Source organism: Myotis daubentonii, chromosome 8 (assembly GCF_963259705.1).
Source record: "Myotis daubentonii chromosome 8, mMyoDau2.1, whole genome shotgun sequence".
Lineage (NCBI taxonomy): Eukaryota > Metazoa > Chordata > Mammalia > Chiroptera > Vespertilionidae > Myotis > Myotis daubentonii.
In genome coordinates, this window is record NC_081847.1 from 52,664,769 (window position 1) to 52,679,559 (window position 14,791).

Below are 14,791 nucleotides of genomic sequence, written 5' to 3' on the forward strand. Positions count from 1 at the left end.
GGTGCCACTGGCAGTTTGGGGACTTACTCGTCTGTTGTCGAGTGCTTTGTGACTGTGAATAAGCTGGTGTATAAAAGCACTGAGAACAGAGCTTGGCAATCTCTCTACCTACAAACAACACAACACAACTCAATACAAAACATACCCTAATGTGTGACTGCTTTCATTATTAAGAATGTGGTTAAGATTTGGACATCTACACTGTAATATTAGGTCTTTGGGGTATAATATTTATAGTTCTGACAGTGCTAATAGTTACATTTTTATAGGGCTCCTTATTAAGTGACAGTAGGATTAATTCTTGAAATAAAGGAGTACTAACTTGGTGAATGTCTCCCCTTCCTCTTCTGTATAGTGTAGGGAATTTTGTTGGTGTTACTACCTTGAGGTTACTTATAGGAATATTTCTGATACTTGCTGCAGCTCACATTTTATAATATCTAGAAGCTCACTGCTGGTTTTTGGACATAGAATGCTTACTCTCGGGAAAGGTGTTTGTTTCTTCCTGAGGAGTTTTCAATAAATGTAATAGCATTTATTTTTGTGGAAAAGCAGAAACATTCAGTAAATAATTATAATTTTAAAGCATTAAAGGATTACTGATAACGTTAACTGTGGGGATGTTGCTAATTTGTTATTGAAGGAAGCTGCTTTATGTAAAATTACAAGGGTACTTTTTAGATGTGGAAGTTGTGTGTTCTATGTGATGATTACAACCAAAGGGGCAATAGCATTCCAAAAATTGTGTCCTGAGACATTTGAGAAACAGTGAAAGACAATGTAGTTTGCCTTTGAACCACAGGGATTTGAACTGCACCGATGCACTTATATGTGTGTCCACTTATATGGGGGTCCACTTATACGTGAATTAAAAAAATAGTCAATTTATGATCTCTTAAGATTTTCTTAATAGTATTTTCTTTTCTTCTGCTTATTATATTTAAGAATGCAGTATATAATACATATAAAATACAAACTATATATTAATCAGCTATTAATGTTATCAATAAGGCTTTGATCAACAGGAGGCTATTAGTAGTTGAGATTTGGAGGAGTCAAACATGCATGGAAGGTCGACGTCCCTAACCCCTGTGTTGTTCAAGGGTCAACTGTACTTGGTTTTACCTAGCAATGATTTGCTAAAAGAGTTTGAGAAATGTAATTTTCAGGTGTTAACACTTGTATATAATACTAGTAGCCCGGCGAATGAATCCGTGCACCAGTAGCTTGCTGCCACCCTCTTGTAGCTCTCCGTCCACTGCCCCACCTCCCCTCATAGCTTGCTGCCCTGCCCACTTGTAGCTTGCTGCCCCACCCTCCTGCTATTCCAGTTGTGACGCAGTAGGTTGTCACAGTGACACATAACAACTGTTTGCATATTACATCTTTATTATATAGGATATTTCATTTTATTATGTAAATGAAGGTTTAGATTTAGATTTTTTTTTATATTGTATAGCATATGTTACATTTTAACAGCAATCATAGTGTGATCTTGATTTCTAACACTTGGAGGATAAAATATTTTATCTTGATTTTTTAAAATAATAAAACCAATGCAGTCTCACTCAATTGGCTATTGTTTTAATAATGATCAGCATTTTTATGTTTATTTCTAAGCATAATTATTATTGTTAACTGATTGCATGCTGTTTACTTTTGTTTGACCTTTTCCACAGATCATTAAATTTTAGTTTGTATTGTCATCATGTGGAAATATTTTCTTTTAAATTTAAGAGCATTTTTTCTAATCTCAGTGAATTAAAAAAAATCTCTTCTATATCAACTACTTGGTTTTTCACTCATTAGTTTGGAAAGATTCATTTTCATGTAGAACACTGTTTACTGTAATGATCTTATTTGTGAAACCTTTGATTTCTGTGCTAGAGGCCTGGTGCATGAAATTCATGGGGTGGGGGGATGGGGAGGCCCTCAACCCGGCCTGCACCCTCTCCAATCTGGGACCCCTCGGGCATGTCTGACTGCCGGTTTAGGCCCGATCCCTAAACTGGCAGTCAGATATCCCTCTCGCAATCCGGGACTGTTGGCTCCTAACCGCTCGCTTACCTGCCTGCCTGATCACTCCTAACTGCCCCTGCCTACTGGTCTGATTGCCCCTACCTTGCCCCCTTGCCAGCCTTATCGCCTCTAACTGCCTCTGCCTCGGCCCTTGGCCTAAGCCACAGTCTGGCCTCCCTCTGCGAGAGGTGACCTGGTGGTCAGGGGAAGGCGCTGCCCCCATTACCCCGCTGCTGCTGCCACTGCCGCCCTGAGCCTGAGCCCTTCGCAGCTGCGTGTTGACCCTCACAGCCGCTGTGGCTTTGTCTGGAAGGACGTCCGGAAGGTTGTCTGGAAAACATCTGCCCTAATTAACATATTACCCTTTTATTAGTATAGATTATTACCTTTTTTGTTTTTCTTATTTTCCATGAAGATGTAATATTTCATTAGTCAGCAGGTGTGGGGTGGGGGAACGAATTCTGTATAAAGGTCACCAGGCATGAATACGACTTTTGCATTTTCAGCTCCTTGGCCACATTTTCTTGAAAGTCAAAAGGCACTTATCTTCCTGGAGCCCCAGTTCCCTTTTTTCTGAAGTTGGGCTGATAATGCCTCAAAGCATGTCACACTCAAAGGCTAATATGGGCCAAGTAAACAAGGTTTAAATTTATGTGGGCCGAAAAAAACACAAAAGCTTCAATTTTCATAGAAATGTAGGTTTATTTCGATAGAGACATGCTGAATATAAAGGGCTAAATAAATGAGTAATCGTTAATTAGTATTTGTTGTTGGCTGAATGTGGCCCGTGGGTCGCAAGTTTGACATGCTTAGACAGTTCACTCGTTCAGTTGTGAGGAGCCAGTTAAGGCGCCTGTGCTGTGTAAAATGCAAAGCATCACGGTATTTTTTCCTTTTTAATTTTTACTTATTGTAGATAAAGAATATATATAATTGAAAACTCAATTTTATGTCAGCGTAAATTTGACATTATTTGCTTCTGTTTTTGTATGCTTATATGTCAGAATACAGTAAAGCACATGCATACATACATACATACATACATACATATATGAGATTACATTGTGTGTAATGTTTTGGTGCTTTTAAAATCTACATGTCATGAGAAATGTTTTGCTCTTTTTCTTGATGAATAATATTCCAAGATAATCATGCCACTCCTTAGGTTGTCCTCACTTTTTGTTGAAATGTAGTCTTTTTGCTTTTATTTCAGATTCTTTCTTGAGGGTCTATTTCAGAAATTGGAATACCTGGTTCAGAATGACTATAGAAGACTAACCTTGACTTGCTTTGGACTTGGTGCTTTATTCAGTTCAGAAAGGAACCTAGGTGATCTTTGTGGGCTGAGGTGCAGTGTGAACCTGTTTGTAGACTAATGGTGTGATGGTGGTGTATGGGATGAATTGTAAGGGTGAGCACCTTGCAGCTACAGCTCTGATGAAATGGTCTAGTCTAGTGTCATTATGTAGAAAGAGAAGTAAAATTTTCATAGGGAAACTAGAGGCTGGGTGCATGAAATTTGTGGACTTGGGGCGGGGGCGGTCCCCTCAGCCCGGCCTGCACCCTCTCACAGTCTGGGAGCTCTTGGGGGATGTCCAATTGACGGCTTAGGCCCACTCCCCATGGATATCCTTAGTGCTGCCATAGAGGTGGGAGAGGCTTCTGCTGCTGCACTCGCCAGCCATGAGCCCGGCTTCTGGCTGAGCAGCGCTCCCCATGTGGGAGCACACTGACCACCAGGGGGCAGCTCCTGCATTGAGCGTCTGCCCCCTGGTGGTTAGTGCGCATCATAGTGACAGGTTGTTCCACCGTTTGGTCAATTTGCATATTAGCCTTTTATTATATAGGATTAGTGAAGTCTATGAATGACTTATGACTTTGAGAATATGATCATTAAATTAGGAAAGTGGTTGGGGCGATAGAATTAGGGAAGTCTGGAGGAAACCATTAGTAAGGGAAGATCATGACTGTTAGATTTTTTTTAAGGTGTCGTCATTTCAGACAAGAAGTGCCCTTGGAAGGCCATGAATAGAGAGCCATCTACCATGAGGTTATGTGTTGAAGCCCATGAAATTAGTTATGCTTTTGAAATATAACTGCATATGAATAAAAGTTTCACTCTGAGAAGGTGGGAGCAGGAACAAAAATTGGCGATAGCGAGAAGCAGGAAATAATCAGAAGTGGTTTAGAAGAACTAGCACTCGAAATAGGTTATTAGAAGATGAAGGAAGCAGTAGTGAGCAGTCCATTCAGACCTTCCATAGATAACGTGTGATTTATTAACAGTTGTTTATTTGTATGACACTTGAAAATATATCACAAACTATTTTAGAATAATGAAAAGATGCAATCAATTGTCTTAATAAACACTCATGAACCAAATTACAGTATTTGGTACATGGCAGTCAAGTTCCTCTGTGTATATTTCCTCTTCTGCTCACCATATAGTGATTACTTTGTTGATTTATTTACTTCCTAGTTTTGTGCATTGAAAGGGCTTGGACTCAGTCATACCCAGAAGCAGTCATCGTTGGCGCTTAGATCTTACTCTTTATTTAGGAAGCAAGACTGATTCCAGATCTACAGCACAGAGAAGACACAGGCATCTTGGAACACCTTGTGCTGGGAAACAGGGAAATACCTGGACATTAAAAGGAGAGATGTCAACAGGACATAGTAGCCAGCCTTAAAGGGTCTCCACTGGCCTATTTGGGGGTAGTTTGAGAATTAAAAACCATAATTATGATAATTTATTATAAAACATGGAATAGAAATGAAAATTCAAGAGTCCATTAAAAATGTTCTTGAAGGAGAGTGAGGGTGAGAGAGTATCTTAAGACAGATGGGAAAATGATGAAGTTGTTTATAGAAGAAAGCCAGCTAATAAAGATAGGAGGAATGAGAGAATTAGAACACTCCCATTTTCCAGTCCTCATGATAATCATCAAGGTGGTCACCATTAGTTAATGAGCACTAAAACCACGGGGAGATGGTCGTTAGAGAACAGGGCGTTGACACAATGCCAGCTTCGAGCTACTACCTGCATTTCTTGCTCATGGTCCATTTCATCTTCAAAACCAGTAGCAGAGCATCTCTGACCTGCTTTCATAGTCAGCTCTTTCTCTGACTCCTTTCTCCCGTCTTCCTCTAACACATTTAAGAACATTTCGAGTACACCAATCCACCCAGATAATACTGGAAAATTTTTCTACTGTAATGTCAGTGGGTTTGCCATCATCATTCCCCCCCTACCATGGAACCCAGCAGGTTTCAGAGATTAGGGTGTGGACATCTTTCAGGAGCCACTGCTCTGAAACTGATGTAGAGTCACTTACTGCAGTATGAAAATCTGTAACTCATCCATCTTTTATAACTATACCATTACATATAAAACTACAGTATAAGAATAATCTATCCATTACGGTCATTTTCAGAATGGTAATATCTTATTAATCATAAAAAAGACATTACACAATATGGCAAAATTTTCTATATATTTTTAATGGCAAGTGACATTTGCTCTAAAAGCCAGATCACATTATTGATAATAGGTTTTTGTATATCTAGAACTTACATGGGAAGGGGATTGTTATTCTTCATTATTTAATAGTCTGCTTATACTTTCTGTTTCTGCCTTGTGGACTTTGGCAGATGAATAGACTGCTGCTAATAAATAAACACTAAGTTGTTTAGCTTGTGCTCACAGAAATTCAATGGCTTTGATCGACCAGGATTGTTGCTTTTAGAGGAGGGGGCCACTTTTCAAGTTCTAGATTTTGGGTTCCTACTCACATTCACAGATGGCAGGCAACTACTCTTTCTGCTAACATTGTACCCAGTTCTGAAGGCACTGGCCAGTGGGAATAAGGACATGGGAGGTAGTGATTATTTCTTGAACCTCTGAGCCTGGGGTGGTTAATAGCTAAAAGTGGCAGAGATTTATAGTGCTCAGAATGTGTCAGGTACCATTCTGTGCACTGTGCAAACATTAATCTTGTAACCCTCATAACAGTCCCATTAGGTACGAACAGTTACTACCATCCCATTTTATGTAAGAGGAAACCAAGGCACCTGGTTGAATGATATGTGTGAGTTTACAGAGCATGTTCCTGATGGGACCAGGATGGAAGCCCAGGCAGTTTCTGTCCAGAATCCTGCTCCTGCCACATTGGTGCTCTCATGTATTCATCTTGCATCACAGGGATGAAGGTAGGGACCACTGGGTGGTGTTTTCTGTGGAGCACCTGGGTTCTGCACCCGTGGGAGCACCCAGGCCTTTTGAAGAGACCAGAAAGGAAGGAAGGGATTGAAATGCGGTGGAAGGTCCAAAGGCCGATCTGGGAGACTCGGCCACAGTGAGCTCTGTCTTCACTTTTTTTTGGGGGAGCAGAATTCTTGGTGATGTGGTTTTCTGGGCAGATTTGCTTTTTTGTGGGACTCTAGGATTTAGAAGGAGTTTAAATGCTTTGAAATATTATTTCTTTTAAAGATATGTTAAAATTCAGATTTCAGCAGTTTCACTTGATTAGGCTATTCTTTCTCCCAGTTAGGTAGAATTATTATTTTTAATGTAGAGATTTATCAAAGTCAAAACTATAAAAGGCAGCTGTGGGTTTGTGGCCATATGAATGTGATTGTTTCTTATTCTTTTTAATATATATATATATATATATATATATATATATATATATACACACACACACACACACACGCACGCACGCATACATATACACACACATACATAATTGTATTGATTTCAGAAAGGAAGGGAGAGGGAGAGAGAGATAGAAACATAAGTGAAGAAAGAGAATCATTGATCTGCTGCCTTCTGCACGTCCCCTGCTGGGGATCAAGCCTGAAACCTGGGCATGTGTCTTGATCAGGAATCCAACTGTGTCTTCCTGGTTCATAGGTCGATGTTCAACCACTGAGCCACACTGGCTAGGCAATTGTTTCTTACTCTTTGCTTGTTGCTATTACTTGATCTTGGGGACCATTATTATTCTTTCTTGCCTCCTCATCTTGGGGACCAATGTAAACAAAAATAGATATCTAATATAAATGAGTCAGAGTACTTGTTCATATCGCAGGTTAGTGCTCTTCACATAGGTGGGTGGCGGTGTTTGAGGTGATGGCTTTGTCACATTGCTTCTTGATTTTCTAGTTTGTCTTGCACACATCACCTGCAATTTCATTGGTGCTGATCTTTGTATCACGTAAGGTGCTGCCTAAAGTGGCCTAAGGCACATAGGCTTTTGGAGTTGAAATCCTGAAACTGTTCTTTTGCTAGATGTTATCACATTATGGCATGATTATTAATAGCAGTGCTAATATTAGCTATGGTTTATTAAGGTGACTTCACCTGTCCCTCATGCAACATTGTGTTTGCCTTATTTTCTTTCATCCTCACAAAACTCTTAGGAAGAGTTGCTTCCCTCACACTTGAATTGAGAAAACTGCCACTCAGAATGTCCTCAGTGTTCTCAGTTATAGGAGTCACAGAAGGCAGAGCCGTGGGAGGACATCGCCTTTGCACTGGCTCCCCCACACTCGCTATCTGCATGTGTCTGTGAACTGCTCCTCAGGGATGAGGGCTGCTCCAGTCAGCCCAGTGTGGCAGCCTTTCCAAGTTAGCAGGGGGGACAGGTGGCCACGAGTGGGGTTGAGGTGACTGTTTTATGTGATCGTCAGGTCGCCTCTGCCAGCTAATCTTGCTGCTTGTTGGTTTGTGTGTTTGTTTCCAGTTTCTTCAGCAGTGACTGAGGACTGTTGGTTATATTATTGTTTAGTTCACCCTGTGTTCTGATAGGTAGCTTGGGATCTGTGTAGCTGTGGTGTGGAGGGGACCAATGGGAGAACTATGTCAGTTACTCAGCCGAGGAAATGAATGTGCTGATATCATTATAGTCTTACATCATAGTCTTAAGCTAACCTGTTTTTAGACATTTTTTTAAACCTATGTGTTCCAGTCCTTAGATTTTTTTCAAGTAGTAGTTGGATATTGTTCCTATAGGCCTATCTTTAAGGAACATCTGACCTTTTTAGAGAGAAGAGGAAACAAATAGAAAGGTAGCAGAAATTTACAACTCACCCTGCTACTGCTCCCTCTCTTTCCTCTGATGCTAGACACACAGCCTGTGCAAACCTGATTTTGGTCCCCGAGTTAAACCTTGACAAGGACAGAGTAGGGTTTAGGGACTTCCCGAATGTCGTGGCTTTGGGTGTCCATTGCCTTCACATTTCTCTAATTGCATTCACAATGAATTTTATTGTGCATTTTATTTACCTTAATAGATCAGTCAGATAATCTTTCTTGATTCTCAAGTGGAAATAATTCCACAGTGATAAAACCTAAGCAACTGAAGGATGAGGTTTATATTATACTAGGGGCCCGGTGCACGAAATTCGTGCACTGGGTGCGGGGGGGGGGGGGTGTTGTCCCTCAGCCCAGCCTGCCCCCTCTCACATACTGGGAGCCCTCAGGCGTTGACCCCCATCACCCTCCAATCGCAGGATCGGCCCCTTGCCCAGGCCTGACGCCTCTGGCTGAGGCGTCCGGCCAGGGCAGCGGGGACTCACAGCTGCAGCGGCCCCGCGATCGTGGGCTTCGCTTTAGGCCCAGGCAAGGGACCCCTAGCTCCCGGGACTGCCAGCTTCAACGGTGCCCAGCTCCCATCGCTGGCTCCACCCCTACTTCCTGCTATCACTGGCCAGGGCGGAAAAGGCACCTGATTCTCCGATCATGGCTGGGGGGCAGGGCAAAGGCGGCCCCAGGGCCGTTTTTGCCCTGCCCCCCAGCTCTTAGCTCCCCCCTGGGTTTCCAATCACTGTCAGTGGCAGGGGGCTTCTTCCTGCTTTCCCTTTCGCCTCCCTGCGTTGTGCCTACATATGCAAATTAACCGCCATCTTGTTGGCAGTTAATTTGCATATAGCCCTGATTAGCCAATGAAAAGGGTAGCTCGTACGCCAATTACCATTTTTCTCTTTTATTAGTATAGACTAGAGGCCTGGTGCACAAAAATTTGTGCACTCGGGGGGGGAGGGGGCCCCTCAGCCCGGCCTGTGCCCTCTCGCAGTCTGGGACCCCTCAGGGGATGACCATCTGCTGGCTTAGGCCCACTCCCCGGGGGATTGGGCCTAAGATGGCAATCAGACATCCCTCTGGCAGCCTGGCAGCCCGCGGGGGATGTCCACTTGCCAGCGGGGAGCAGACCTAAACTGCACTCGGACATCCTTAGCGCTGCTGAGGAGGCAGGAAAGGCTTCTACCACCACCGCTGTACTGGCAGCCATCAGCCTGGCTTGTGGCTGAGTAGAGCTCCTCCGATGTGAGAGCTCTTTGACCATTAGGGGGCAGCTCCTGCATTGAGCGTCTGCCCACTGGTGGTCAGTGTGTGTCATAGTGACCAGTCATTCCCAGTCCTTCTGCTGTTAGGGTCAGTTTGCATATTACCCTTTTACTATATAGGATAGAGGCCTGGTGCACAGGTGGGGGCCGGCTGGTTTGCTCTGAAGTGTGTCCCGGATCAGGGTGGGGGTCCCGCTTGGGTGCCTGGCCAGCCTGGATGAGGGGATGATGGCTGTTTGCAGCTGGTCGCACCCACTTCAGGGTGGGGGTCCCCACTGGGGTGCCTGGCCCGTCTGGGTGAGGGGCTGAGGGCCGCTTTCAGGCTGGCAGGTGACTGAAGCTCCCAACCTCTCCTTTTTTTCTTTTTTCTTTTTTTTATTCTGGGATTTATTTACCTTCTATGGCTGTCACTGGAGCTGAGAGTTGGCTTTACCTCTGAGGCGTGGCTCCAGCTCTGAGACCTCGGCTGCTGAAAGCAGATATCTGGGTTTGTTTGGCTTCTATAATAGAAACACTGTTTCAGCTCCAGCTCTGAGGCCCGACTAGCTGAAAGCAGGTTTCTGGGGTTTGTTTAGCTTCTATAATTGCAACATTGTTTCTTAGAGTGCAAGCTCAGAGCCCAGCAGTGGCAGGTGGGGAACCTTGGCTTCCTCCTTCACTGGAGCAAGCAAGCCTCCTGTTCACTTCAGCTGCCTGGCTGCTGGCCACCATCTTGGTTGGCAGTTAATTTGCATATCACCCTGATTAACCAATGGGAAGCATGTTGGAGGTACGGTTAATTACCATGTTTGTCTATTATTAGATAGGACTAGAGACCCAGTGCACGAATTCATGCACAGGTGGGGTACCTTGGTGTGGCCTGTGGAGATTGGGCCCCAACTCACATCCCCAGCCTCGCAGCCCCAGCTTGTGCTCCAGCCTTGCAGACCCACAGTCCCGCCTGGCGTCCATCCTTGGTCTGGCACTGCCCCCTCACCTGCTCCACCATCCCATCTGTGGGGTGATTGATCATGGCCGGACCCCCTGCTGCTGCTGGTCTCCATCTGCATGGCAATCGATCAGAGCAATCGAGCCCCCACTTTCACTCGCCTTAGTCTGGTGCCACCTGCCCCACCATTCTGCCGAGTTCCCACTCTCATTGGGCCCCATTGGGGCTGGCAGCACCTCCACTGCTGCCCGCTGCCAGGGCCATATTGCCGACGCCCGCCATGTTCTGTGCCACCGCTGGTGGTCAGTGCACATCATAGCGAGAGGTCGAACTCATGGTCTCCTGGTCAAACGACTGCCTGTGGGGACAATTTGCATATGAGGCTTTTATTATATAGGTTTGATGTGCAGGAAAATTTATTTTAAAATTAGGAGGTAAAACATGAAAGTTTTGTGTTGAAAAGTAGAAGTCTTAGCTGGGATGTAAATGTTATTACTGTGCTGCTCTTTGACACCAAAAACAGTTCTAAGTGATGTTATTTAAGGCAATTATATATACTTGGAAATCAATCATATTTAAGAAATACTGTTTCTTATTATTTCAAGGTGTTTCTTCAGGTTGTCAGGCACTTGCCAGATGGATAGCTTCAGAGAATGCAAGACTGTTGATTAGGCTCCTGTTTGACATCCAAGAGAGGCTTCCTTATCGAATGTCTCCCAGACTGGCGTTCTCCTTCAGAGCAGCTTGGTATTTCTAGGCCAAAACCTTCAATGATTTTCTTTGCCTCCCTATCCAATCCATGTGGAATTTGGTTGGCTCTAATCACAAGTATATATCTGGAATTTGACCCAATCTCTTCACTGCTAGCCCTTGGTCCAAGCCACTATCATCTTTGCCTGGATTATTGCAGGAGACAGTTAATTCGCCCCTCTTTTCTCTCTCCCTCTATTCTCCTTTCTTTCTTCTCCTCTCCCTTCCCTCTAATTTAGGAATCTATTGAAATGTGAGTCCGACACGTCTCTCCTCTGTTGTGATGCCTGTGAGGCTTTTCTTCTCTCGCTGGGTACAAGCCCAAGCTATCAGGGCCTGTGAGGCTGACGCCCTCACCAAGCCTGCTGCTCCTGTTCCGCCCTGTATCGCACCCTCTGAGAATGGTCTCTGGGTGCCCTTCTATGGGTTGCGGCTCCCTGTTCCTTGCCATGCCCAGCCTCTCACCCCCTTACTCACAAATCACATTCTTGAGCCACCCACATGTAAAATTTGATCCCCTCCTGTTCAGATCCCCTCCTTCTCTAGTTTTTCTCCTTCCACTTATCACTATTTAAGAGGCTCTCTGTTTTCCCTTTGTTCTGTTTCCCTCACTCGGCTTTCGGTTTTCCAGTGGTTCTCAACCTTGGCTGTACATTAGAATCACCTGGGAATCTTTTTAAAATCCTGATTTCTGGGCCTCATCCTCCGGAAATTCTGTTTCTTTGTTCTGGGGTGGGGCCACAACATTAGTAACAAAGAAACAGAATTTCCGGAAGATGAGGCCCAGAAATCAGGATTTTAAAAAGATTCCCAGGTGATTCTAATGTGCAGCCAAGGTTGAGAACCACTGCCGTTTTCTGAAGCAGGGACTTCGGATTGTTTGTTACTGATGCCCTGCAGCTGCTGAGAATGCTTCTAGAATCGTGCAGGTGCTGCTGCGGACATGAACAATCACATGCACTCGGCTGCGGACAGGCCCAGGGTGTGGCAGCATTAGAGACGCTCCATCTGGTTGAGAAGCTATAGGCCGTGGAAGGACAGCTCCACAAAGGCCCCACTTGGTCTGATTTCCATCCCACCCCCTGAAGCTGCCCACATCTTAAGCGCTCAGTGTGCATGATACAGGAGGGCGTGGGTGAAGGCAGGAGCAGAGCTTTGCTGATTTGGGATTATTTTTGTCTTACTTTTCATGGTATCTAGATTATAAATTTTCCAAAACAGTGAGTATGTTAAAAATGTTAAATCTGTGAGGATGGTAGTGAAGGGTAGGCCACAGTCAGTCATGATGTGTTGGTGGTGTTATGTCCATAGAGGTTGGTGAGTTTAATTAGCATTCTATGATTGCTAATCCTAAATCACGCCTGGTTTAGAATTTTTAACACAGGATATTGAGAATTTTACATTACTCATGCTTTCCGTGGGTCAAATTTAAAGAATTTTTACTTACTTTAAATCAGATTTTGGGTGAATAAATATTTTGCATTTGACTACAACTACAGTGTGTTTTAGAATTATAAAATTTCCCCCTTAATATCTATAACACTCATTTAGTGTTACAGTTATTCAGTGGGATCATGTAAGCATTTTCCATTAGGTAGAAGCTGTCCCTCCCTGTGTACTTTGTTCCCCTGTGCGGTATCATATTTTTGTTTCAATTCTTAAAACTTAAACATTTTAACTAATATTTTTTCTTTTTAAACTGCACTGCATTTTCTAAGCTCAAGTCTCTTAAATTATACTTGCTCATGTAAATAAGCTGTGCTTTGCAACTTTGGGTTCTTAACCTTTGCTCTTTGCTATTAGCTTTATGCTTTTTTAATTATAGGAAAATAGAGGACAGTAGGGAAGTTATGACTTAAATGGACTGTTGTTATTACTGTATTCTTTCTTAAGGAAATGAAAAATGTTATTTATTTTGTCCTAATCAAGCAGAAACAAATAAAGAATATTTTGTACTGTTATTTTACTAACCTTTAATATCATCACAGTTTGATTCTTCATATATAATAATTATTTTTTCATTTTAATGATTGATGGTATGATCAGTTATTTATAGTTGTCCATAGTAATTATATATTAGATGGAATATAATGAAAATATTATTTTCAGTGTATAGAGATGGATTATTTGAATAATTAAGTAATAGTCATTTAAAATATTAAGATATATTATTTTAGCCACAAAACTGAAGTTCCATAATATTGTAGGAAAATAACCAAATCGACTGTACATGAAAAGAAAAGAAGCAGTCTCAGTTTTAGGAATTGTTTCGGTTGTGGCTTTTGACACATCTCTTCCAGAAGGCCATAGTGCTTCACAGTCTCACGAAGCCCGTTTGTGCAAACATGTCCAGATGAATTCAGTGTTTAATGTTAAGAATCTTATAACATGCCAATTTGATTTGTAGTCCCTCATATCATAGAATGCTAATTAAAATCATATTTTTGCATATGTCATGCCTTTCATGTACATATGCAAATAGATTCTGTTGCCTTTCAGCTACTAGTAATTAACTTTATGAAGGACAGCTGTAATACATAATTAACAAAAATGTTTGCAAACCCTTTTACACTGAAAGTTACAAGAGTAAAATTTATTTTTTTGCTCATGAAGAGAGCCATTTGAGTTTGATGCTTCTGAGGGATATCTAAATTGTTTTAAACAATCACAGAAAGTAATTAAATTGATGTTGTACCATATTCAGTAGAAGAATGTTGCTCCATGGGCTGGCTGCAGATTCTTGTCCATTTCATATCTATGTCAACAAAATTGGATTAAGTGAGCTGATTTGTGTATGAAATAAGATAGCATGTCAGGTAATACTCTTTTTTTTTAGTGATTCATATATTCTTGGTACTTCAGCACATTTTTTTTTTTGCCTGTGCTGCAGATACAATAAACATTCATATCATTGTTAAAAACCTCTCTTCAAATTATTATCATATTTTTAAGGCAACTCCATGAAGGCTATTCATTCTATCTTTTACAGTCCCTTAAATATTTAATAAAATGACATTTTCTGAAATCATCTCGTGATTGAAGTGTGGGATCAACTAGGGGGCAGTGAATGTTATTACATTGAGATATTGCTTTCTCTTGTTTCCTGACAGTGATGACAATGACTAAAGAACTAAAATCATTGTTTTGGTCACATTAGTATACTCAAATAAGAAAATGAACCAGTCACTTAAATGCAGTTATTTCTGACTTCCAAATATTATAGTAAATTTGATCTGTATGCAGCTCTCTGTTTAGCAAGAGTGCCATTGTAATGTGCATTATGTTACATCCATATATACATGCCTATTTTTAAATACTTTTTGTACATAATTCTAGCAGAGAGTGAAGTTTTAGTTTTATAGTTACTGTTGTTTTTCTTTTTTTTAGGGTTGCTTTTGTAATGAAGAAGCACTTAAATACTCATCTGCTAGGCAAACATGGAGTTGGCACCCCCAAAGAAAGGTAATTTTCATTCACTTTTAAAAACTTAATATATTTTCATTTCAGAATTTGTTTAATAAGGTAACTTCTAGAATTTTTTCAAGCCTGTTCACATGGTTTGCATTTGTGGTACTCTATTGTTGAATATCATGTTTTATGCCAGTGGTTCTCAACCTTGGCTGCACATTAGAATCACCTGGGAATCTTTTTAAAATCCTGATTTCTGGGCCCCATCCTCTGGAAATTCTGTTTCTTTGTTACTAATGTTATGGCCCCACCCCATAACAAAGAAACAATTTGGGGAGG

At 42.0% G+C, this 14,791-nt stretch overlaps 1 protein-coding gene across 3 annotated transcripts in view; it reads left to right on the forward strand.

Moving 5' to 3' along the window:
• Positions 1-14,791, forward strand: part of ZNF407 (zinc finger protein 407) — a 411,369-nt gene that overhangs the window by 152,334 nt on the left and 244,244 nt on the right. For all 3 annotated transcript variants that reach the window (XM_059706377.1, XM_059706379.1, XM_059706378.1), the window contains exon 4: positions 14,432-14,506. In XM_059706377.1, the coding sequence (XP_059562360.1) occupies positions 14,432-14,506 (75 nt within the window). The remainder of the gene's footprint in view (positions 1-14,431; positions 14,507-14,791) is intronic.